Consider the following 27,279-nt stretch of genomic DNA (forward strand, 5'->3'; position numbering starts at 1 on the left):
GTCTTGTACTAAAAGAGTGAGACAGGAAACACCATGTTCTGATTTCCTCTTTCTGTTCCCATCCATCTTGCACATTCTTGCTGTAGCAGACCTATGCCTACCCTGCCTTTCTGGCTCAGTTTTTGAGCAGAAAGATTGAGGTAAAGCAGTTGTTTTCATGCCTGGTGATCTGGGGGCTAATACGTTCTTCTGGAAGGTATTGTGATGATTTTGCCTTACTGATAATTGAATGGTAAGCAATTTCTTTTGTTTCTGTGATAATTGTAAAAATACCAGAAAGCAGAGAAATGCAGTGGATCCCTGTCTTTCTAGTGTATTACTTGTTCCACACCTGTTTTGTCCTGTAGCAATGCACTTTGTTTACTACTTGCTATTTCTTATAATATGGAATTTTTTGAAGTTAATAATGCCTCTGTGTAAAGGAAAAATATCTGATTTTTACAGGGCTCCATAACAGCACCACTTTTCTTACTGTAAGTATTTTTACATTTTATTTCTAAATTACAGTTCTGGATTTTGAAGCATCTTTATTGTAATGGTTAGAATTTTGTATCCTGTCAAGTTTTAGTAAACTACCTTTTAAAAAATGGTATGCTTTTGAGCAAAAAAAAAGATATCTTGAATACTTGATAAACGTTCAGTGGTTTCTTGATTACCAATTTAAGCAAGTCTAGGTTGTTTGTAGTCAAAATCTACAGCTACTTGAAGGCTAGTTATTTATTAGGACCAATTTAAAATACTATCTGCCAGACCTTGAGTATTTCTATAAAATCATATTACAAAACATTTTAGAAGGAGCTTTTATCTTAATGTTTGCTTATTATTGAAAAAGAAACAAACACCTTAGAAAAGGAATACAGTGAGATTGGAAAGATGAGGCTCTTGCTTGGACATTACTTTGAATTCAGATTTATGATCCAGTCAATATGGCAAGCAGACTCAATTGGGAGTGAAGGAAGGCAGATTTGTAAGATGCTGCATAATTCCTTCCAGAACTTAGTTGGCATTGTGTGTGACACGAGTTTGGGCTCTTTTTAGTCTTCCACTCTTGCAGTCTCAACAGAAAAAGAGAGGCTGGATGGGCATGGTAGTGGATTTTCATTGCTGTCAGGTTTGTACCTTTCACAGAACAATAGTTTTGCTTTAAAAATATTGAAAAAAAAAAAATCTTTATACTTCATTGATTACAACTTGCAACTTCATGAAACCTAGATTTCCAGTTTATATAACTTGAAATGAGATGGCATTTTCATTGTAACATTTGTCAATTGCTCTTGAACTGCTTGATTGGAAGGAGCTTTATCAATAAGAAATTTAATTACTAGACTGCAATATAAAACAGAAAAAAGTCTTTTTCAGTATTAAGAATGTATTTAATCGAAAGTAGCCTATCATTATTAACAGCTTGTATATGCAAGCTTTTTGTAGAAGGCATGCTCATGTTAGTATTATCCAAAAGAGCCCTGCTGAAACATTAACCTAGATAAATAAGGGCTGCATAATGAGCAACTATGAAATATCCTGTGTTTTGCATAGGCACCTGATAGCTTAGTCCTGTAAAAGATGTGTTTTTACCCAACAGTTCATCTTTCAAAAGCCATTTCCATCAAACAGTATTTGACATCTATCCCCCAGCTCTCCCTGGAGGAGCTGTGAGACAAGGATGGCATGTCCCTGGTGGGATGCTGGTCTTTACTCCCTAGACTTATGAAATTCATCACCAGGCTAAAGACCTCTTTGTGTTAGATGTCTTAAAGGTGACCATGCTTTTTGGGATTGTGTAATGCATCTCCTTACAATTCTGAGCAGAAAGATTGTTTAACTCTTCTGCTAGCTCCATTTTCCATCTGAGCAGAGAAAGTCTGTGAAACAAAACTGCTGTAAGTTCAAAGTACGACCAAAATGATGTGATGAATTACTGGAGCTAGAGGGTACGTTTCCAACCTGAAAAATTGTTTGAAATAGTTTAAAATTAAAGAGTGCTGGGGAAGTAGCAGGCACCTGCTAGTTTTTTCTGCTAATGGGAATGTCATGTGTAAATGTGTTTTCCTCACATACAGATGGATTTGAATGAAGCTGAGGAAATGATTTCTAGAGTAGAAAACCTGTACAAGCAACCTTCCTTCTGGAACCTTCTGCATTCAATCCCTCACCTTGAATCGAACAACTTTTATATGGAGGATGGGTTAGCTGCTGTCGGACAGTTTCTGGAAGTTATTAAAAAGTAAGTACTCTTAAATGCTTAAAATGCTCTGCTTTAATATTTTACATGAAATTCTCATTCTTTTCACAGGATATTTAGTATCAGCATCCTTATCAGGACAAGGAAGGTGGCATTTTTTTTCTGTTGACCAGATACTGCTTTTATAGTGATGTGGTAGGAGTTTTCACCTATTTTGAGCCCTTCATAACTGTATTTCATCTCTGTCCAGCTCAGCAGTGATTCCCTAAGAGTTTCAGGGAAGGAGATTCATGTTAGCAATGGCCTTAAACTTTGTCATGTGCTTTGGGATTGTTCAAAAGATTGTTTACATGTGAATATAAGAAAATCACAGCTTGGATTCTAATCAGCTTAATATCTATGTAGCACCCAGTATGAGGAAAATGACTCCATTTGGTTTCTCAAGTCTCTTGCTTCTATTGCAAGAGGTGAAGCATTAAGAAAAAAACCAGAGGACTGTATTCTGCATGTGAAAGTTTCCTGCCTCAGGTGAAGGACAGCTAGATTCAGAGAAGATATAAGGTATCAACAGCACAGAATACAAATACATCCATCTGGGATGGAGTTAGTTTTCTTTGTAGTAGCCCATATGGTGCTGTACTTTGCATTTGTGACTGGAACAACGCTGATAGCACGCCAGTGTTTTGGCTATTGCTGAGCAGTGCTGGCATAGTCTCAAGACTTTTTCCTTTTTTTCCTCTCTGCCTTCCAGTAGATAGGCTGGGTGCAGGCAATGAGTTGAGAGGGCACACAGCTGGGAGAGCTGAGCAAAGAGACCAAAGGGATATATACTCCATACCATATAATGCTATGCTCAGCAGTAAAGGCTGAGGGAAAGGAGGAGGAAGCAGGGGATTTTTATGATTATGGCATTTGTCTTCCCAAATAACATGCTGAGGCCCTGCTTTCCAGGAAGTGGCTGGACATCTGCCTGCTGATGGGAAGTAGGGAATTATTTCCTTGTTTTGCTTTGCTTGCATACGCAGCTTTACTATTAAACTGTCTCTATTTTGGTCCTTGAGTCTTCTTGACTTCTTTATATTTTCCCTGTCCCATGGGAGAGGGGAGTGAGCAAATGTGTGGGTGCTTGGGTGCCAGATGGGTCAACCCACAGGTAATTAACGATGGGACAAGACTTGGCTGTTTATTTATTTATTTTATTTTTTAAGGCTGGTGTCCTTCAGAGCCCTTCAGTTTTCTGTAAATATTCCAATATGTAAAGCAAACCATGAAAACCAATGCTTACCTCTTGACTGTCCTCAGATTTCTGACATACATTTCTAGGTAGAGGTTCAGGCAGTATTTAGCCAGCAGAAAGGATCCTAAACTTACAACTTCTCTCACTTCCTGAGCTGTACTATCTTTGCTGTGCTCTCAGAGGTATCTAGTGGAGACTAGCCCACCATGAGAAAAAGAGACACAAAAAGCAAAGCCAAGCCAAGGGTTTACAAAAAACAACAACAAAAACTTTTTTTTTTCATTGCCTTGTGTTTTATGTCCCACAGTTGACAGGGTTAATTGATTGTCTGGTTGAACAACATGTCCTAGTTCAACACTTTTCACACCTATTCAGATAACTTAAACGGTGTTGCATTTTTTTCTCATATTGTTGGAAATACGTGTTACTGCAACTGCTGATCCAGTCTAACGAAGCTGGATTTTTATTTGCTTAATAGAGAAATACACTATGGGAAATAACTAATAAATTTGACTTAAACTTTAAGTAGTAAATTATAGCTGTGTTAATGTAGATTGTTTCCCAGTAAAGGGAAAACTGGGAGTTGTAAGACATTCAACAGATATATTTTTATCAGTGTTGTGTAAAGTGCTTTGTTTAATTTGTTGTGAGAATAAGTCTTCTGTTGCTTTAAATGTGTTTTGCTTCTGCAGGTTGAGTGGAATAAGCCAATGTTTATTTTATTGGCCATCCCGTCGTCTTGCTGTAGGGATGACTAGGAGAATCCTAGTGCTGTTTTTGCTCTTTCTTTTTGCTCTCATGTGTAACTCATATCTCCTACCCTGACTGTCCCTTCTCCCTGAGAACATTGGTGTATTATTTCATATCCTTAGTAAATATTGAGTAAAACTCTAATTGTAAAATCTCACTGGTTTTTTTTTTAATGAAAAAAATAACAAAAGATCAGTTTATTCAGCAATAACTATGTATTTTAGTATTCAGTTGTTTGAGCTTCATTTTATTCCACCAAGCCCTTTCAGTTCTGTGTGTATGCAGAGCTTGATTTTTGTTTTACTTTCAGTACCTTAGCATCATTGAAGGATTTAGATGTGATGCCATTTGGCCAGAGTTTCTATGAAGTAGTGAAAATTGCACTGAATTTAACTGCTGAATTGGTACAGGATAGGAGCTTGGAAGGTAAGGAATTTGCTTCAGATTATTATTATTTTTTTTTTTTTGACATAACTTGTAAGCATGTTGGAAATACGTGACAGCAGTAACTCTGAATTCCTGCTAAATTCCCAATGTAAATGGTCCAAGAATTGAATGATGTCACTCATTTCTTTATTGACCTGTTTTTTAAACACTAATAACTACATTTCGTCAGACTATCACAACTGCAAGGCCTAACATATCATGTTTAGAATGATCTTTCAGTGGTGAATTTTAGAGAGACTAAATCACTACAAAGGACAATCCCTTCCATTTGATAGAAGGATACACTGCTTTTTTGGACATGCATGTTATGTCAGTCTTATTTTAAAGCTTTATTCTTGTGTTATCACAAATTCTAGTCTTAGCTGGAGGGCTACATTTTCACTATCTGCTGCCTGGTTGTGGGAGATGTGTTTAACTGGAGAAGGTAGGCTGGGCACAGGACAACTCCTCAAGATTAAGGTCAGGAATAGGTTTCATTGGCAAATTGCCTGGAGACGTACAATTAGATTCTATGTGCAGCTGCTGACTCTGCATGGAAAGTCAGGCCAAGAAATGTACGTGGTCTAAATCCCCCTCCCACTGTCAAAAGCAAGACTGAAGTGATAGAAGGGTAATATGTTTGAGCCCCTATACAGAGGGTGGACTTTAATTCCCTGGGCCTCAGCTCAGGTCGCTGCTATTTGTTCTTTCGTGTACTTTACAGACAGCTATTCAAAAGAGAAATGAGTGACAGGTGGCCTTAAAGTTTGTGTGTGTCTGGCTGGCATTTTTGACTTGCCAGTTGCCTCGCAGCTATGGCAAATGTTAGGAAGCTGGAAAAGCTATGGCCTCTTAAATATATTTTCATTCATGTTGTGTTACAGGCTTATAAACTCAAAAGAAGTGTTGTGTACAATATGTTCATGTCACCAAATATTCAGATATTTATGACAAATTAGGATTTAGCTTTAAAATAGAGAATACAGAAAGTTTAATGCCAGGAAGTTGATTTCTAGTGCAATTAATAGGTACGGTGACAGCAAAGTAGGCAGACCATAGTGTGCTATCTAATTCCTATCCTGGTAGTATTCTGTAGTGACGCGGGTTTCTCTGAGAGCTAGACAAGGCTTTGTGTCAGCTGGGTATGTACTGTATCATTAACCCTGTGTCTTCGCTAGTACTGCTTTAAAGCTAGCTAGAACAAAAGCAATGTAAATTGACTTGCTTTTCCTGCATCTTACTGCATTAGAGGTATGACATACCGTCCCTCAGAAAGCTTTCTGATTTGAATCACCAGGTACAGAAGTAGTATCTTTATGCAAACCTGTTTACAGAGTGCAGCTAGTATTCTCCTAGTGCCCTTCCTCTCAGCAGTAAGTCATTTTCAGCCCATATACGTACATTTGCACAAATGCATGCATAACTGGACACCAGTTCAGAATGGCACACTGCTGCGTCTGCTTGCAATCACTGTGTAGGGCCTCTCATGATGATCCTATCAACAGCTGGTGACATACCAACAGATTAGCTGACCTTGCCATATTTCTAATGCAACCAGGGATTTTATCCTAGTGAAATAGGTGTTCAGGTGCAAACTTATTCTCTTCAGAAAGCTGGAAATATTGTATATGGGTCTCATCAAGTCTGAATCTACAAGAAACAATGTGAACAAAGAAAGTAGGAATGCTGCAAACTATATATTTTTTTTCTTTCAGGTTTTCAATATAATCTTTCTCTAGGGGCTGTTTTGTGGAATCCACGTGCTGTCAGAGCAGAACTTGAATCTAGGTTTGGTTTTGATGATCTTTGTGTTAAGAAACTTCTAAGTTATACAGCACAATTAACAAAGGTAAACTACTTGAAAATTTCATTGTCCCTCTTTCCTCTGTTTTTGTTTCCTGAAGGAAATCCCTGAAGGGATTTTTCATGCCTTACAGGAACTATAATCATATTTTAGAAAGGTAGACAGAAGCAGCATTTCATCTTTCAGAAGGTAAAGAACTTGGATGAATGATTCCAGCTGTGTCTTGAAATTGAATACGAACTTTGTAAGCTTTGTTCAGCAGGTATTTGCACCATTATACATGACTCGCTAATAGCATAACTAATCACTTGAAGCCATCTATAACTAAGGAAGTGCTTTTTCATATCAAGAATCAAATGATTCAAACAAAAGATTTTATTCAATAATATTCATGTTAGATTTTGTGTGGCCCCTCTGAATTGTGTTCTCTTGTAGAAGTTGTAGTGAGAATTAAAATGGATGCCTTTTTTACTTTGACCTTATGGGAAATAATCACTTCTCTTGGCCTGTTTTGACATAAATCTGTAGGTTACAAGAAATGACGTTATAGATGTAAAGAATAAATACTGTTTTTACTGAAAGTACAGGGGAAGTAAATTTTGTGTTTCGCTCCATTAAATTTTTAAAATAAAGCCCAGATTTGAAGCTGCCTGGATTCTTTTGACAGGTAGCATTTTTCTTCTGGTTTGATGGACAAAGAAAGCCTCTCTCTTCTGTGCCTCAATAAAGGTACATCAGCAGTTCTTTCTTCTTAGTTGTATGGTCTTGATATAAATGTACTTGACTGATGAGTAGTCTCAATGGGGCTATTCAAATATATGACCAGTATGTCAAACTTTGAAGAAAATATTTCTTCTCAGTGACGGCTTTTTTAATGTTTCTACTAGACCAAAATGACCTGCGATATTCTAGTTTGAGCTGCAGAACACTTGAAACATCTCTTGAATTTCTACTGAAGTCTAGTCTTTGACTAGAACATGCTGGTAATTTTCAGAAGTCCTTTCTTTTGCTAGGTATGGTCTGGAACTCTTCTTGAGAAGAGATCATTATAAAAATGGATGATTTACACAAATAGGTAAATTATATTAGCAAACAAAAACAATCAAACCCCTTTTGAATGGCCTTTTAATGAAATATCATTGATGGCCAGTGTGACCAACTGAACAGAATATTTGACAGAATATTTGTTAGCTATTTAAAGATTAAGCTTATTATCTTCATATTGTGTGCTTATAGTAGGACACTGAAGACCTTCAAAGAGTACAAAGAGAAGTATGGAAACATGGTCAATGTCTGTTCTGAACACTTCAATTCTCTATCTGATGCCCAAGCTGGTGTGGTGTCAAAACACCTGCAAAACTTTCAGTACATTTCCTAGTCACAGTTGAAAGGGGTTTGGATGGGAAATACCTCAGAAAGACACTATTAGGGAGATTTAAGATGTACTAAGTGACTTTTACAAGCTTTGATAAAATTTATATGATGTGGAAGAATAAATCTTTCAACATGGAATTTAGAAGTCAGGCTATGAGGAAAATTGTCCCCTTGTCCACACAGCTCAGAAGTGCCACCTTCAATTTAAAACTTGTCCACTGTATATATAATCATTAGTTAAGATGTATCATTGTACTGAATGCTTTATACATCAGTTGTTTTTATACTTGTGAAGTTGCTTCTACATAATTATTCCAGGGCAGAATACTAGTGTAATTGGACTGTATAATTGCAAGCTATTTCAGTGTCAACCTGGAAATTAATGTAAAATAACAACACTGATGTAGCTACAGGATGAAAATTCCTTGTGTAGACAAATCTCATTACTCCACCTGGTGTAGAAGTATGAACTCTAATGGGGCCACACTGTTATTTTACACAACACTCTGTATGTGCAGTACCCAAGAACACTAGGCCGGATTAACTGGACTTTGTTGTCACTGAAGGAGGCTATGTGATTTTCTTTTTAATCAGATAAGTAAATTGATATCAGAGATAACACTCAGCAAGTCTCTGACATACTCATCAATTTCTTGTGTCCCTGCCAGATTCCCACAGGAGAGACACTGGACCAGTTTGTGTGTTCTGCTCTGTCCAGTGTGCCAGGGGATGAAGCTAACAAAGAGAATAATGAAGAAAGCTGTATTTCCACATGGCATGAGGCCAAACTGTATCTTGTCCATTCTGTCAGCAAGCTCAAACTCTATGCACAGGTACACTTTAATGAGGTATTTGATTAAATTCCTAATTTTTGCATGCAGGCTCTCAACAGTGACTCAGTTAAAAGATCCGAGATAGGTATAAAATATTATTGCCATGATTTTTTTCATCTGACTAATAAGAGAAAGTAATCTTTCTTATAAGAATTGTTACAGTGGAAGTATAATCTATCACCATTTGTCTACTTAATCATATTTTTCTCATTAACTCAAACATGGATTTGAAATGTAATAGGGAACATGGTGAAATAGACTGCACTGCAGAGGTCTGACAGAAAGAAAACCCATTTACTGTCTCACTTGGGCCTGAATTTGGGACAAAACTGAAAGCAGACTATGGTATATTGTTCATTTATTAATTCTCCTCCACCAGCTTAGGCAATAGTGGCTGAAGTGTATTGAGGAGGATAAGAGTAAATCTCCAGGGTAACGTTTTAAAATTCTGCTCTGGCAAAACAGCTTGTCATGCAGTTTCTATGATGACAAGTAGTGCGTGGAGAATAGGATAAACAAGCCAGATGCTTCTTTAGGAGAACACTTACCTAGCTGCCTTAACACTAGTCTGTGTGCGTGTGTGTGTGTGTGTTTAACATTAAAAAAAACGTTAAACTGTATATCATCTGCTCTGGAGATTTTTGCAGTATGATCTAGAGTAAGCATGTAGAACTCATTTATTTCCTTAAAAATGTAGTTGTCAGTTTCTCTCTTGATTAGTTTTACTGATCTGTGATGACTTGAAGTCACCATTTAATGTGTTTGCCAAAAGTAATGACTATTTTGGCCATAGGTAAATCCAATAATAATGTCAGGCATGGTTTTAAAACTGTTTGGAAGGATGTAATTGAAGCTGCTAGTCACTGGGTAAGCTGGATGCCTTTTATAGTGAAAATCTGTTATAACCACTAGGCACTTAGAAGGCATAATGGGGGAGAAAATAAGGGCAGTCTGAGGGTTTTGCCAGGCCTTGACATATTGTATTCTAGGCTACACAATGGGAGCATGCAGGCTCCTTCTCCATCTCTTTGTATAATGGGACCCCCAAAATGTTGAAGCTGCCCTTTTTATTAAAAAACATACAAACAAAAAACAACAACAACAGCAAAGAAACAAAAAACAAAGACAAATCAGAAAACAAAAACAAAAACAAAAATGACAACAATGGAAAACAACAAAAAGCAAAGTCTGTGTTTGTCTAAATAAGAAAGTTTTGATTATCTAACAAGGTTCATTCTGTTTTTCCTTCAATCTGCTAGGTATTAGAGCAATGGTTCAGCAGCAACCGCTCTCAGAAACTACTTTCAGAACTTGAAAGAATCATAGTTGATGTAATGTCTCAGCTGCTAAATGACAGGGAAGCCAGAAAAATTGTCTCAGGGATAAATACCCTGATCAAGCAATGGAATGAGAAATCAGAAGCCTATTTTTCAGAAGAATATAGGCCATCTCATAATCTGTAAGTTATACTTATCTTTCTGCAACTTGCGTTAAAAAGTTCACATTAGCTTCAATATTTATTTTCACATTACATTTAATCTTGTTCTGATTTTTGGCTGTTTTGTGATTTTATTTTTTATTCTGTAATTCAAAACTTCTTATGCAGTCAAATAACTCTTATAACTCATACACATTCTGAACAAGAAATTTAATCCGTGATTCTGAGTATACCTTTTTAAAGGTTCAGTAGGGGACCTGAGTACATTATCAGGACAGAAATTAGCAGCTGTGTATAATTAAGCATTTTGGACTATGACCCGAATTCTTTGCATTGTTTTACTAAGTCTAATTCCCACAAATAGTTGCTGTGACTCATTAATGCTTCCCATGAATGTATGCTATAATATCAATCTCCTAATGCACAGCAAGTCCAGTGCCTCTGAAATGTATTGGATTTCTGCTGTAGGGCTCACACTCATGTTGGTTTTTGCAGGAGATCTTGAAAAGAAACCTACTATGGAGAACAGAATTATAACGTAATGCTATGTGTGTTCCCTGTTTGACTTGTTATCACTTAATGCAAATGCAGGTAGTTAATAAGATATGGCTGTAAATTCTGTGTTTATGCAGAATAATTTGTTTTGCTAACACAGTCCAAATCTTCCCCTATGAAAGGGTGTTTTTTTTTTTTTTTTTTTAAAGGCAATTGATCACTAATTAGTAGTAAACTATTTTCTTGCAACCCTGAAAATGCTTTCAATCCTCATTTCAGGACGAGTGCAACTATAAGCTTGTAAAGATTGACTGTGCTTTAATTGCAGGTATTCTGATTCATGTCATATATTTTAAAATGAAATCAAGGTGTTTGTTCTGGTCGATTTCTGCAAAATAAAGTTTTTAGGAGCTCTGTTTACCTATCTATTTTTAAAACAATACTTGCAATACATGTCTGGAAAGGTTACTACACAGGACTTAAAAGTTGTAGATATAGAGGGCTAATAAATGTTTGTTAAAGTTGTCAGAGCCTTACGAAGGCATAGGCAGTGTACAGGAATGCACCCTTCTGTCTTTCTAAATGAACATCGTATGACTTGTATCGCTCTGGGAGCTGGACTTGATGATCCTTGTGGGTCCCTTCCAATTCAGGGTGTTCTGTGATTATAATGAAGGGCTTGGTTTAGCATAGCTCATAATAGCTCTGCTTGTTCATGTTTAAAACTTCCTGCATAGGAGGAATGATCCATGCTTTACAAATCAGCACCTGAGGATAACTCTGAGGGATATAAGGAGCTCCAATTAGCACACCCACAAGTGGGAGATGATCAGGCAGCCTTTGGCTCTGTATTTGTTCCTGCTTTAATTTAATGACACCGTCATTTTTCCATTTCCAAACATACCTGTTTGAATAGAAAAATGGAAAAAATGTGGGGTTTATAAACGAATATATAACTCCTGTGCTTAACCTCACAGCCTCTGGTGGAATAGCAGCCAGTGCCTCCTTTTCCCAGCTTTGAGTGTTTAGAAGCATTTTTTTTTTCAGTACAATGAATGTCTTGATAGAAAATCAACTTTTTATGTGGGAAACTTCTCCATGTTTTGCTGCAAAAGGGAGGAAAGGAGATCACTGTGTGTAAATCTTTCATAGCATTAGCATTTTCAGCCTTTAGGGAAATTAGTTTGAAAAAAGTAGACTTGTCCATGAAAACAAGTTGAACTTCTCACGTGGGAGACTGATCAATGACTGCTCAAAGTCAGAAGGGTTCTTTAGTTTTTGCTCTTTTCTTGTTCCAAGGCTTTTGTAAAATCCATTAATCCATTATCTTCTGTAAAGAGAGAGACTGCAGTCAAACTGCTCAATAGTTTAGTAGTGTTTTGGAATTTAAATTCTTTTTATAAAAGGACACTGCTATACCGCTGCTCTGTAAGAAAATACAGAGTAGGTGATAGAGTGAGTGCACAAAACAAAACATAATTTTCAGCAGCTTTACTTTTTTGTTTGTAGTGCACAACATTTCTGTGCTCTGTTTCTTTTATTTACAGAATCCTATATCTGGAGAGAGTGCAGGCTGTGCTACAGTCTGTGCCTCAGTGGCCTGTTATGAAGAGATTGCTTCTGGTAGATGGAGCTATAAGGAATGTAATAACGCAATATTTAAACTTCACTGAAGGTAAAGCTGCGTGGTGGGTACTTGTCAGTAGCACTGTCCAAAGGCAGTTATTGCAGGAATCCACTGTGTGTGTGAGTGAGGACATTTGCACCAGGAGCTGGAGCAAGACTATGTCCAGGTGCCAGCAACTGGGGTCCAGTGGCAGCTGCTGGGCAGACTGAGTGCCTGAGGGCTGGAGGGATCCACCTTGTGGACATGTACACGTTTATTCCCCCTTAACAGACATGCATCCTGAACAGCCTTGCCTCTGTTGGGCTGCTAGATTTAGCAGCCCCTAACGTTATCTAGTAGCATTTCTGGTGTTATCTTTTATTTGAGAAGGGTGAGGTTACAGTTTTCCTTGGGTCCTTAAGGAATTAGGCAAATTTTCTGCATCTCAAAAGAATTTTCCGTCTAAATCAGCTATTACATATGGGAAGTGTCCAATGTTATTTACAGCGTTTATAGCTAGAAATCTGCATAGGACCTTATTTTCCTCTCGTAAAAATCACTAAAGCTTGCTGAAGTCACTAGAGCTACTCTGGTATAGCTGTGAAAGAGGACAGGGTCATATTTTGATGATGTAAGAGTACCAGTGCAACATGAAATCTTTGTCTCTAACTGTTGTGTCTTTCAAACCATGTTGTGCATAGTTTTCTTTCCCAGAAGGATGCTTCCAGCCCCTGAATTACTCTGTAGGTTAAATATTTTCTGTATGTGGTGGTGGGGAACTGTCTTACAGAAGCATTACGTATCCTGGAAAAACTGATTCCCTTTACCCAAAGAGATGGATTCATTCATCTAGACATCAGAAAGCTATTTGTGGAGCTAAAACAGGTATGTTGTTATTTAATGTCTGCATACTAGTTTGCATAAAGCTACACAGGCTTAATTTAGAAGTGAAAAATACTGGCTAAGTAGAGTATTTAACTTTTTATTTAGCAGCATTTTGGTCCAACTTTAATTTATTTATTTATTTTAATCTTCTGACATTCATGAGAATTAACACGGAGTGTGAATTAAATCTGTTACTTTATCCTTAAATTCATTTTTAAAGACACAGTGTATTCACTACTTTTTAGATGTTGATGAGCAACACTTCCTACGTATGCGATGATGTGCTTACAATGTTCGAGAAGGCCCTGCAGCTTCCACGGGGCTCTGCTATCACTGATGTTTTAGCCATACATGTGTGTCCTGACAGTGACTCAGAGGTGGTTTTCAAGCTAAGCAACCAGGTCCAGTCGCTAAAGGAAGCTGTAAGTATTTCTGAATTCTTTTTGTTTAAAGCTTGCAGTGCCTTACTTATATTGCCATCACAAAATGAAATATATTAACAGGGGCTGTAGATTACTTCTTAGGGTTTGCTATTAATAAGTGATTGGTAACTAATTATTTAAACTGATTCGAAGGTGCTTGGCGGCAAATCTAAGAACCAGGGCCAAAATCTCTGGAGTGCTTACCTTTTACTGGTTTTAAACAATTGTTCTCTTTACTGTGAAAGGTCCTGCTTCTGCAGAAAGTAATGCATGGACAACAGAGCCTGCCAGATTCAATAACGGATGATTATTTGGGATGGCAAGAAATAGAAGAGCAGCTAGCTGAAAGTTACCATTATTACTGTGTAATTAATCAGTTGCTGAGCACAGAAGCGCCATCTGAGGAGGATGTCCATTTCAGCTCTTGTCAGGAAGAGCTGTTCTTCTCACTGTATGTATTTTGGAAGTGTTTTAATACATAAAGATCCTGACTCTCTTCTTGCTGATGCCAGCCTGGAGTAGGTATAGTAATGAGTAAATGAATAGATAAAAAGGTTAAACTCCTGCTTTCTGCATTTGATTACCACACGAAATAAACCACTTTCTGTAGCAGAAACAGGAAAGTAGAGGAAGATTTGTATGAGTATTCTTTTGGGGAAGGGATTCAAAATAGGCTAAGAATAGGCAGGTATCTAGGATTCTAAAAGCTTCTTCTCCCTTTATCTTTTTACATCTAAGTATTTTCTACTACTTCTCCCCTGTTTTCTTCCTGTTGCATACTTCTCTGGCCCTGTGTTGCTAGGGACTCTTGGAAACCTGGATCTGAAAGGCTCGTGTGAGGTGCAAGAAACATCAAAGGGGAGTTACAAAGTATACTAGGAGGGGTACTGCAGCCTGAGATTGCTTGATGTGTTCAGAAAGCAGTCATTGTTCTTCTGATTCAGTGGAAACACATTCATCTTTTTATTAAGTTTTAATTTGATTGTTATTTGCAATTATTCAGCTTGAAATCCATAGAATTACTTTAATGGTGTTAAATGAGGCTATATTAAAAACAAAATGGTATATCAATAGAGTGCTTTAAAATAGGATAGGATTTTGTTATTCTTGCTTAGCTATGTAAAGCATGAGCATAATTCTGTTAAGGTGGAGTTATATTTTTACTGGATGGATGTCCTCTGTCATCACTGTTTTAACCATGGCAGCTTTGTTCTCTGTATCATTTCAGAATTAATAATACACTTGAAGAAATCTTGTTTGCCTTTGAGGGAAATCCATACTGGAAGGATTTAACAACTTTTGTCCAGTGGACATGCAAGGTAGCTCAATACATGAACGAGAAAGTGGGCTCCACAGAAGGTCAGTCAGGTGAGGAAATAATTACCCCACAGCACAGGATTTATTCTGAAATTTCTATGTTTGTTTTAGAGTACATTATTCCTCATCAAGGGAAAAGCTGAAGATTTTTATATTTGTGGGCCATTTATGTTTCCCATATCCTGTAAGGAAAACTTCTTAATTCCACAATATAAATGGGAGACCACATAAGCTGGTCACTCAGTAGAGGTGTTTCTAGGCTGGTTTCAAATTAAGGCAAGGACTTTAAGCTTGATTTCCTTCATCCCATCCTGTGATATTCCAGATGTCCTGGCCCATCTGCTGATAACTTTTTTGGAATACATTAGTTTTTCCTTATTTGGTGGAAAACTGATTTTCAGTGGAAAACTGAATGATCTCAGATCTCTCTGGGAATGGGAGAGCTTTTACCATTTCAGAATTATTTCTGATTAAATATTCGCATTGCTCTTTTGAACATTTTATGGTACAAATGAGCTATGAAGCATGGCACAATATGGCTAATCCAAACAGGTCTAGAAAATGACCTCCCCAATATCACCCATTTGTTTTCTTTAAGTATTTTTCCTGTGCTCCCAATTCTTGCATTTTTTTTATTTTTTATTTTTTTATTAAATTCTTGAGATCTATGGAAGATCTTGGTCTTGCTAAAGATTTGTTTTTCCAAACATTTTGTCTGCTGAGCTAATCAGAAATGTACTGAATATTTCACCTGTAAGTGGGCTGGTAAAGAATGTAATGCAAAAATAAGCAGTTTTTTAAATCAAAGAACTGTGTTAGTGAAGTGAACTGTTCAAATGTGAATTGATTGCATAGGTTTTGTAATCTATTATAGTTTCAGATTGGTTAACTAGGCAGTAATAACTGCTTTCTTTTTACTGAAATTCCAAGGAAAAAGAAATATTAATGTTCTTTCAGTGCTGACTGCAGCACTAAGTGCACTCTTGTATAATAAAACTGATTTTTTCTTTTCCCTCCGAGTATTTCTGCAGTTCATGTATAATTCAAAACATATCTTCTTCTATTTTTCCTTTTTTTTTTTTTCTGTAAGGAATTGGCTGATATAGATGTGTCTTATGTAGAGCTGATATTTACTGATTCTGTATTTCATTCCTTTAAATCATTTAGTAGAACTAAGATCAAACTCTTTACTAAAAATTGCATGTTTCTTTCTTTTAAAATGTACTGTATTTCTCTCTCTTCACAAATTCACGTACTACTGAGTTTGGTAGGAGTCTTTCAGGTTGTTTCAGTGGGAGTTATCAAGTTGTTCATAATTGTACATAAAGTTTTCTTGATGTCTTTTGGTGTTGAAATTTGTATTTTCTCTGCAGATGGACTAGAAGCATCTCTATGTTCTAGACAAAAGCTCAGTTTGGAGACTATCTTAGGTCATTATTTAGCATTTCTGCAAGATTTACCAGATTATTCCTCAGTTATTTCCTGGTCACGGTAAGGTTGAACTAGTCAGTGCAATTTCTTTGTTTAATGGTGTTTTCCACAAATCCTTTACACCACCTTCACTTTGGACAGACACTGTAATTCTTGAACATAATTACCATGCCTTTTTTTCACCATATGGCTAATGCTGCTCAGTGTTACTTGGAAGAAATGGGATGGAGTCCTGACAGTTCCTGTGTATTGTTACAAAGCCTCCTTATCACTGTTGCATACATTATAGCCCTGATGAACAGTACAACGGAAGCCATTTAATCATCACTCTGTTAAAATAAGAAAAAAAATGCCTTATAGAAATGCCTCAAGCTAGTTGTTCATTGCTGCCTGTGTTGTTTAATGCTGTTAACTGTTTACCTTGCTATGTTGGTGATCACAGTTATTAATAGATGAGAATACTTTCTAAGTTACATTTCTGGACTCTGAACTTTATTTTTCGTTATGCTGCTATTGAGGTCTTTACTAACTCAATGCCTGGTTTAATCTGTAAAATGGAAGTAACCACCATCAGTGCAATAAAGGATGAAGAATCAAAAGTTTATAAATTATGTGTTGCCTTCAATATGCCTTAGTTGCATATTGAATATTGCCTCCACTGTTAGACAGGTCATATTGTGCTTTTCATTCAAGCAGAACTTGACAGGGAGGTCAGTAACTTGATTAAAATGGACTCTAGAAGCAAGTAAATTCTGATTTGTGTTTTCAAAATCTTAGATGTTCTTAAAATTTGGAGTATAAACAAAATGCTTGTGAACACAGATTTGTATTTCACCTGAAATACTGTTTCTAAAGAATGCACTATTTTCCCTATGCTGCACTACTAACAAAATCACCCAATTGCTTACTGTGTCTTTCTGTATTATACGTGCAAGGTATATTTCTTTGTTTATATGTCTAAGAAACAAATTCTACATGGGGAATGCTTTCTTTTCAATGTTTGACATCTTGGTTTCTATCTAGAGTAAGTAATTCCAGTAACAGAGACATAGTCCCTCACAAACCTTTTTAATAGTGTGTGGTTTTCTGCTTTTAAACTATTAAAAAAAAACATATTCAAGGATAAACTGTCTTCAGCTTGTGACCTTTACATTGGAATACTCCTTCCTCCATGCAGCTCAGTCTTGACCAGACCAGCTTCACAGAGTTGTAATGTTTTATACGAAAATGAAAGCATTTTTTTCCTTTTGAGAAATAATACTGACACTATGAAAACATCAATTGGAGCATTACTTTTAAGTGTAATTTCATTCCCCTCACTTCCCTGATATTAAAATAATGGATTCATCTATCAGTCATCAAACAGAAATGTTTTCACTTTAAATAATTGTGATGAAAAAAAAATATATATTTCTTCAGAACTCATTGGAATGTAGAATTTTTGATCACTTTTACTGATAAGTTCCTTTCTATAAACTAATTCATTTGTGAAGCATAAAATGTTTGCTCTTTTCAGCAGCAGAAAATGTGAAGTGCTTAAATCAAAAGGACAATTGTGGCTTACAGACTTGATTACTGACAAATGCACACTTCTTTAACTTAGATGCCTATATTCAGATTTCAACTTGAATATGGCTGTGGCTTTTCAGTATTTTTAGCCATGAATTTGAAAATCAAAGTGATAGTCAGTTGAGCTATTTCAGGTCTTATAATAATTAATGGGTGACTGCTATTTAAATGATTGTTGAACTTTCTTTGACTTAAGTAAATGCATCTATATTCTATTTATAAAAATATATTCAACTAATTCTTGTCTGTCTGCTAGGTAACAAGAAAAAAATGTGCTTAATATTTCAGGAACTTGACATCTGTGAAAGAGTTTTTGAAGACAGAAGAAAATTTATGGATTTCTGGTGAAAAGGAAATGGATCATCTTTTACATCTTGCAGAAGCCATAGAAGGAATGATAATGACTGATTTCTCAGCTCTTTCAAGCCTCCAGTCTCTAATGGAAACTGTTTTGAATAATATGATTACATGGATGAAAAATTTTGCTGAGGGGGAGGAATCTGCCACAAACTTCTCACTTGCACTTTCAGACCTCCATAATGAATTGCAAAAAAATTTCCAGGCTCTTCATGGATCTTGGATGAAGGAGAAGACAGATATTTTCTGGCAAATAGTGAAAATTATATCCCATGAACTTGATTCTATGCTCTCTCATATAAGTCAAGTGGAAGAGGAGGAAGTATTGGAGACCTTATCTAGATTTATATTCTCCATTACAGAAAATAAAAAAAATCTTAATAGAAGTATGCTATTGGTCAAAAATATTCTAACTGATTGGCCAGATTTCAATGTTACTACTTTGAACCGCCTAGAACACTTGAGTGAAAACTTCCGAAGGAATCTTTATGAGGTTGGATCATTGACAGAAAGTCATATCAATGCATCTTTCAGCACAGTTCATGGACTGAGTAATGCCTCCTCTTCATTATTCTCAAATGAAACTTTTATATATAAAGTACAAGAGTTAGGTGAAATTGTTCCCAATTTCTTCAAAGGCATCAAAAAATTAAACAGTATTAGTGTGGACTCAATTGTTCAGATACTTTTCTCTCTGTATCAGAATGCTGATTTGCTCCTAAATATTGACAATAACACTTTGTTTGAATTTCTTTATAAGACCTCAAAAGATATTTCATCTTTTCAAGCATGGCATGATTTCCAAGATATGGACCGAGTTTCTGATTTTCTGTTTGAAACTTTTGATCTTCTCTGGAACTTCACCAGTAAGTCTCTCTGTGAAAAGTTACAGACCTTTTACAATTACACAGAGTTTCAGGCCCAGTCTCTTGCACAGGAAGGGAAAAAAGAGGTGCAAATTGTCTATAATACTCTGAGCAACCTTAAAACATTATTAATGGATGAAGAGCTTGAAACGGCTGCCTTTTGTTATTTGGAACAATTTTTTGATTTCTCCCTAGAATGCCTGATAAATAGTGGATGCATTGATTTTTATCTATCAAACATTACTTCTCTAAATCACTCAGCAGAGGTTTATAACCTACTTCTGCTTCCATTGGACAGTGTTTTGTTTAATAAAACAAACTTAGGAGATGAGGTAAGTGTGCCTTCTGCTTTGCACTGCACTTTTACATGGCTTCAAACCTGGACAGAGATTTTTGAAGAAGCGTCCAAAATCTTAAACTTAAATTCCACCTTTTTTGTCTATCTGAGGAATGATTTGGCAGATCTCTCTGAAAGTCTTTTAAATACAACTCACGTTGATCTGTGCAATAAAACGAATATGGCTATTGTTGAAGCTACAACAGCAATGCATCTGTTGAAAATCATAGTTGAAGGTGGTGATTTAAATGACTGTAAAGATTTTGAAGCTTTCCTTGCTATTCTTCAAAGTGTATTTGAAAATGCGATTGATGCCACAAGCTCACTTAAAGGTAACAGTTTAGATGATATTTTAGAAATGATAGGAATCGTGATAACTGAATTGCAGCAATCTATACTGAAGGTTGGTAATGGAGATTTTTTGAATTCTTGGCTTGACACTTCCATTTTAGGAGGATCTGGAGGAAAAGAAAAGGGTTCCAGTGTATTTTCCATTGGAAATTCACTTTCTGCTATTCTCAAGCTTTCCCCAAAAGAACTTGAATTTGTTCTCACTGAGATAAAAGACACAGCTGATTTCTTAAGAAATGCACCTCAGGGCAAATATTTGGCTTGTGTCAGTATTTTCAAGAATATTACCAAATTAATTTTGGACAATACTCTGAAAGACCTAAACTATTCACAAATGAATTTTTCATCTCATCTCCATGTCTTTCTGAACTCTTACAGTATAGTAGATGAAGTAGAGGATTGTAATGGGTGGATACGTGGATTTAGTAATCTCAGTGAAAAATACAAATCACCGTCTCACCTTGAAAATGCAAAACATGTTTTATTTCTACTGAAATCTTTGGGAAACAGTGAGACAGATACTAAGCTAATGAACAGGATAGATTTTGTTAATTTTGTTTTTAATCTAATTCTCCCTGAGTGCTCTGTAACTAGTTCTGATGTGATTTGTGTAAGTGTATATTTCAATGTTCTAGCAAAAACTTTAAAATTCATTCTCCCTGAATTTCACATTCAAGATGACACTAGTGTAGTTGAATTTATTTTTACACTCTTAAATAACTCTGGAAGGCTAATAAAAATGGCTGTCAACAATTTAATGGGGTACTCACACTATACATCAAATGATACCCATTTTAGTCCATCAGTCCATGGATCTAACAGGACTTTAAGGATGTTCCTTAAACCCTTCCATCAAGTTCTGCTTTCCTCAAAAGAAATTTTGGCAGAAATTAAAACTCTTCTGAAAAATGAAATTTTTGAAATTCAAGAAAACATCTCCTCTCTGTTGGATATTGAAATTGATGAGAAAAATATTGGTTTCTGGATGGAGTTCTTTCAAGATGTGATTAGTAAACTTGATTCAAATTTGTCCCATAAATTGCAGGGTGACAACAACACATTTTTACAGACACTGATAGAAAAAGTACCTCTGAATGCTGAACTGCTAAAAAAGGCACTCAAAAATTTCAAGTCTTCTAGTCTCACTGGTTTTCCAATAAGAAATGATGAAGAGTTTCTAGGGCATGTTGTAACCTTGGTGCAAAATCTAAAGAGCATGGATATTGAGTTCTTGATAGGTCAATTTAAACAAGTCCAGAGGAGCTTGGATAATTTTTTTAAAAATGTCAAACCTTTGCATATTGAGAGCTCTGAGTTAGGGCTCTTAATAGACTGGTGGGATGCATTTGAGAACAAGTCATGTAATTGGAACCTGACCAGCTTATGGCAAGTCACACGACTTTTTCAAGGAGAGGAGCTCTCTGATGTAGAAAAGATGTTTCATTTCCTCCTTGATGTCATCAGCCTTACAGAAAGATTAGCTCATGGAAACATCACAGAAGCACTAGCCGAAGTATACGCTTTTGTACTGACTCAGGAAGCAAAAATGCCAATGTTTACAAAAGAGGAATTCTCTAATCAAGTAGAAAGTCTACTGATGTTACTGGAGACATTGACAGATATGCTTGATGAACCTGCAGAGGCCTCAGTTTGTTTTTCTGCAGCATTCTGCTGGGCTCTCACAACAGTAACACCTCAGAGTGATCCCACTTTTAAACCTTGTGACTTTGCGCAAAGCAATTTTTCTCTGAATTATAATGCAATCTTCTATGCCATTAAGGAAATGAAACTCGTCACTGTGAATGACAATTCCTCATGCACTTTGGAAGATTTTCAGACAGATATCACTCACAATCTGACTTGCTTTTTTCATCAGATTAAAGAATGGAACTCTATTCTTTTGAAGTTTTCTGAGCTCCATCGTGTAAATGGTTCAGTTCTCAAAGAGCTACTGGATTTTTGGGATGAACTGTTCCTCTATGCTGTGCCACTGCAAGCAAATAATACAAACTCAGGAAACTGTTCCTCCACATTAAAGAGACAAGTGGCTTTACAGGTCATAGAAATTCTGAGCAATATACAAGTGGAGGAAATGAAGATGGCTGAAGATGTTCTTGAACAGCTGGATAATCTTTATGATGGTCTAAATTGGAACAGACACTCAAGAATATCACTTATAAAGACTGCTCTTACTGATGTCAAGAAAATGACTAGTGAAGTTTCTGAACTCTTGGATGCAGAAGCTGTCCTTTCTTTTCTTTCTATAGTTCATCCTTTAATGGCAATATCTTCTGTTGGAAGCCAGGCTTACTCAATGCTTATGGTATTAGCTGCTTTAAATGGGAACAGTAATATATCTGATAACATTGAGAACGTCTGGTTGCCTATAGTTAAAAGTATAGAAGATTTACTGGTGAATTTTAATGCTAGACACTTACTTGCAGTGATAGACAAAGAGTTTCAATTACTAAGGGTAGCCAATGGACAGTCCTCTTCAAAGACTCTTCATGTGTTCACGCAGCAATTTAACATATCATCTGCAGAGGCTATGTTAAGAAGTTTTGAAGACATACAAGAGATTGTGAACAGCTTTCTGTGCGAGTGTAACAATAAAAATTATTCTAAAATTATGAAAACTCTGATCCTCCTTACGGCTAATGAAAATTCATCAGATCTACTGCTGTTTGTCAAAAATGTTGTTGAGTTTCTGGAACTATTCCAAAATAAGTCTAAAGGAGATTACACTGGTACACTGTTTGTTGATGGTCATCTTGGCAGAAAAATATCAAATAATACTTATATTGCTAATTCAGTTTTGCAAAGCAGTCTCCTTCATATGATTGCTGACTTTGTTATTACAGAAGAAGCTCGGCATGCAAACAATACTGAGCTTCAGATAGTCGACTTGATTGATTTATTTTTTTATAATGCACAATATGGAAAAATTTCTACTCCATCCCAAAAGAGAACTCTAGAGATCTTGCAAGAGATCCTGCAAATGATCTTTCCATCTTTCACAGAACATGACAGGAACAAAATGCCCTTTTTACTAAAGGATTTCTATGAGGATATAATGGCAGAAATGAGGTGAGCATTTTCTATGTACTGTTTTAAAAGTATGCTGAGAGTCAGCAGTGAAAAAACAATTCTTTGTAAGCAGCTTGATCTAATCTTTAATTACTATTTTTTCAGATTTGTTCCTTTGATTAAAACAATATTTATTTGTTTCACATTATTTTGTGCAGACCAGACATATTTGGTATCAAATTATATTGTTTGGACAAGGTTGTTTGTGTGTTTAGTAATCTGTATTGAGACTCAAGGTGATTTTTTGGGTATTATTATAGAACCAAATATTTGAAAATATTAATGTTTTAAAAACCTTGGAACTCTGAAAACTTGAACCCACAGTTAACGGTGGGAAACAGTTATTTGGGCTGTGGAGTAGAATATTAACAGATACTTGGAACTATTTTTTTTCTTCCTATGTCCAAATGTAGATATACTGTATTAGAAATGTCTTCAGATTTCATTCAAACTTATTACAACTTATTACAACTTACAAACTACAAATTCTTTTCATTTTCCTATGACTAGGTTTCAGGTCTTCAATGAACAAATGTTTTAAAACTGTACACAGAGTGACTCAAGTTTGTGCACTAGCTCCTTCAAGAATTTGTTCTGAGCACTTAAAACCAGAAAAGAGTATAGCATTTACATGCTTTTTCAACAACAGTGAGAAAATTCAGAAAGCTATTATATTAGTTCTTCGTACAAGGAAAAAATAAATGTAGGGAAACAAACAAACAAACAAAAAACCAGAAAACTTTTATTGGCGCTCCTCCTTTTAAAAACCCATATTAACACTGAGTGAAAATAACTTAAAATTGCTGGTGACTTATGCAAACATGATGTCCCTTTTGTGACTGTGACTATAGTATATTTGAATGTATATAAAATTGTTCAGTTAATATATATGTGTGTATAGTATGTATTATATATAATATAATCAATTAACATTGGTTGACAAGGGAAGGTGGACTGATGTCATCTACTTGGACTTCTGTAAGGCTTTTTTGACACAGTCCCACATGACATCCTAATATCTAAATTAGAAAGATACAGATTTGAAGAGTGGACCATTCAGTGGATAAGGAAGTGGCTCAGTGGCTGCACTCAGAGAGTAGTGGTCAATGGGTCTATGTCCAGATGGAGGCTAGTGACAAGTGGTGTCCCTCAGGGGTCTCTCTTGGGACCCGTGCTTTTCAATATCTTTATCAATGACTTAGACATTGGGATTGAGTGCACCCTCAGCAAGTTTGCAGATGACACCAAGCTGAGTGGTGCAGTTGATACCAAAGAAGGAAGAGATGCCATCTAAAGGGATCTGGATAGGCTGGAGAAGTGGGCCTATGTGAACCGCATGAGGTTCAACAAGTCCAAGCATAAGGTGCTGCACCTGGGTTGGGGCAATCCCATATGCGAGTACAGACTGGGAGAAGAACTCATTGAGAGCAGCCCTGTGAAGAGAGACTTGGGTGTTCTGGTGGACAAAAGGCTTGACATGAACTAACAGTGCATGCTGGCAGCCCACAAGGCCAACTGCATTCTGTGCTCCATCAAAAGAGGAGTGACCAGCAAGTCGATGGAGGTGATTGTGTCCCTCTACTCTGCCCTCATGAGTCCCCACTTGGAGTACTGCATCCAGGTCTGGGGCCCCCAGCACAAGAAAGATGTGGACATCTTAGAACGAGCCCAAAGGATGGCCACAAAGGTGATCAGAGGGCACCTCCTATGAAGAAGGGCTGAGAGAGCTGGGGATGTTCAGCCTGGAGAAGAGAAGGCTCCAGAGAGAACTCATTGCAGCCTTTCAATACTTAAAGGAGGCTTATAAAAAGGGTGGAGAGGGGCACTTTACTTGGGTAGATGATGATAGGACAAGGGGGAATGGTCTTAAACTAAAAGAGGATATATTTAGACTAGGCATTAGGAAGAAATTCTTCACTGTAACGGTGTGAGACACTGGAACAGGTTGCCCAGAGAAGTTGTGGATGTGCCCCATCCCTGGAGGCATTCAAGGCCAGGATGGATGGACCCTTGGCCAACCAGATCTAGTGGGTGGCATCTCTGCCTATGGCAGTGGTGTTGGAACTAGATGGTCTTTGAGGTCCCTTCCAATCCAAGCCATGATATATAGTTAATATATATACACACACATATATATATATATATACTCATACATATTAACTATATAATATATAATAATATATGCTCATATATTAAGTTATTCAGTTTAACAAATACATTTTCTGAAGGAAGATTCAGCCCAAGATCATTTTTGACAGGTTCCTCTAATATGTAATCTAGCAGCAAAGGAAACTCTCCTTCTGGGAAACCTTTACTGACAACTCATTTAATAAAAGTACTGCTAGACAAGTGTTGCTGCATTTAAGTAATACTCAGTGAGTGAATCCCACAAGACGGTTGCTTTGGTTGCAACACAGATCTGTAGGGTGTCTTGCTCGTGGGACTACTGATTCTACTGACGTAGCCCAACAGAGAAACAGCATAATGGAGATAATGCATGACTCTGATGTGTTTTTCAGACCTTAATGATCCACTTCATACAAATTTGTCAGACTAATGGTCAGTATTAGCCCAGGCTACTGAAAGATCAAAAGCAATGTTAGAAATGTTGTTTATTTTCCCTAAATGCTGATTTTCAGAGTTGTTGAGTGTTCTGCTCTTTGCCATCAAATCAATAGGTTCTGTGAGCTCTGTGTTTCTGCAAACTAGCTTAACAATGGTTATGATTTTGCTTATTTTGCTAGAGTACTTTTTTGCACTCCTAAGGTCATAAGAAATCAGATCATATTTTACCTTGATGAAAACCTGCTGTTTTCTTTTTGTTACCTGGAAATTTTATGTTCTGATTCTGAAATAGTTCAGACAAATGTAATAGCATGTCAGACTAACGGTTAGTCGTATAACTGTTAATTTTGAAATCCTAATATGATCCATTGTGATTGTAATTGTATGTAGTCACTTACTGAAAATTTTCTATGATATCCTTGCTTTCTTATAATGCTTTCTTATTAATCTTTCCACAGAGCATCTAAGATATGCAAGATTCTTCAGGAGCGTTTACACCCTGCTAGTGTTCTACTATTGCATAAGTTGCAGTTTGCTATTTTGAATATTCTTAAAATCTTTTCAGGTTGGTTACTGTTGTAGTGACTGCTTGTGTCACCATATGTGTTAGTAGCGTAATGTAAAGACTTTACTATGAGCAACCCTTTGTAAAATTCAGGAAATTTGGGTGATGCCAAGTAAGGCAAGCATACTGACGCAGGAAAACAATCCTAGCAATGGCACAGGAAAATATTTTGACGCAGATCACATAAAGGGATGATTTTCAGAATGTTCACATTGATTCAAAATCTCAGTGAAAGCAGGTGGTCTGGCAACTATTCCTCTCTTCTCTCATTTTTAGGCATGTGTTCTTTCCCCTCTTCCTGCGCTTCTGCGCTTGCTCTGACACACTAGGACCTCTTCATCCTTGATTTAACTCTCAAACCCAGCAGAGGGCTGTATCGGCATGGCATTTAGGTTTTGTCTTGCCTTTTTCTACTGGACATTTTACTGTTAGGCTCGTGAACTGAGTCAAGTTGCAGCAGTTTTTTAATGAGCTAGAGGTTTTTTTTTTTTTTTTTTTTTTTTTTTAATGCAGCTTATAGCTGATAGGAAGGAAAAATGGGGCAAGTGTATACGTGAAGTTTCACCTCACACTTTGGAGTGGATTGAGCCAAATTGAGCCCAGTGGATCCACTGGATTGGCTACCTGTAGCTGAATAACTTCACCTTCAACAAATTGCTCTAATTTGAATGCCTTAGTCTTATTCTTTGCATATGGGTGCCCAAGACCAGCACTTTGAGAAAAGCTCTGTAGTGATGTAAGCATATAATTTCGTATTATGTTATGGAGAACAGTAATGGGAATCAAACAAGCCTTTCTTGTCCTCTAATGGAAAATAAGTCTGACCAGAAATATTTCTCAGTGCCTTTAACATATCAAAATTTCTTTTTAAAAACTTTTCTGTCCCTTTTTGTTTGGTCAACTGTTAATCTGATGACAGTGATTACTTATTTATTTTTAACTGATTAAGCTTTGGACATTTTCTCTTACAGAAGAACCAGCTGTCGCCAGCAACTTTTTCTGTGTTGTCACAAAGTGTAAAGATGACATAATGAGTCATTTACTTGTCTCTGTCATTGAAGGAATCAATTTGGTTCAAGATCATTATCAGGTTTGAGTGGTTTCCACACCTACAGGTGTTATGTACAGATGCATTAAACTTTGGGAACTAACGTCAGGAGTATCTTTTTTCCTGTTCTCTGAATGATTGCTTCCCATAGTGGCTTTACAAAGCTAAGGTTTGTATGGGTATAGTTCTGAGGAGTTTTACAGTGGTACACAGAAGGAATTTTTAAGTAAATATTACTGAGCTTTGACAGCTGTAAATATAACTAAAATTACTGTATCATGAATAAGTAAAACACCATTCAATACCAAACAGCAGTTCATTTTAGTTTTTAAAT

At 36.5% G+C, this 27,279-nt stretch overlaps 1 protein-coding gene across 1 annotated transcript in view; it reads left to right on the forward strand.

The window, feature by feature from the left end:
• ABCA13 (ATP binding cassette subfamily A member 13) overlaps window positions 1–27,279 on the forward strand; it is a 197,800-nt gene that overhangs the window by 17,247 nt on the left and 153,274 nt on the right. Inside the window, exons 5-18 of the mRNA XM_050708769.1 lie at window positions 445–473; window positions 2,061–2,224; window positions 4,480–4,595; window positions 6,311–6,444; window positions 8,442–8,606; window positions 9,866–10,065; window positions 12,087–12,285; window positions 13,276–13,452; window positions 13,698–13,903; window positions 14,681–14,820; window positions 16,143–16,260; window positions 18,058–22,767; window positions 25,791–25,897; window positions 26,869–26,987. Coding sequence (XP_050564726.1) covers window positions 445–473; window positions 2,061–2,224; window positions 4,480–4,595; window positions 6,311–6,444; window positions 8,442–8,606; window positions 9,866–10,065; window positions 12,087–12,285; window positions 13,276–13,452; window positions 13,698–13,903; window positions 14,681–14,820; window positions 16,143–16,260; window positions 18,058–22,767; window positions 25,791–25,897; window positions 26,869–26,987 — 6,584 coding nt within the window. The remainder of the gene's footprint in view (window positions 1–444; window positions 474–2,060; window positions 2,225–4,479; window positions 4,596–6,310; window positions 6,445–8,441; window positions 8,607–9,865; window positions 10,066–12,086; window positions 12,286–13,275; window positions 13,453–13,697; window positions 13,904–14,680; window positions 14,821–16,142; window positions 16,261–18,057; window positions 22,768–25,790; window positions 25,898–26,868; window positions 26,988–27,279) is intronic.

Source organism: Cygnus atratus, chromosome 2, assembly GCF_013377495.2.
Source record: "Cygnus atratus isolate AKBS03 ecotype Queensland, Australia chromosome 2, CAtr_DNAZoo_HiC_assembly, whole genome shotgun sequence".
Lineage (NCBI taxonomy): Eukaryota > Metazoa > Chordata > Aves > Anseriformes > Anatidae > Cygnus > Cygnus atratus.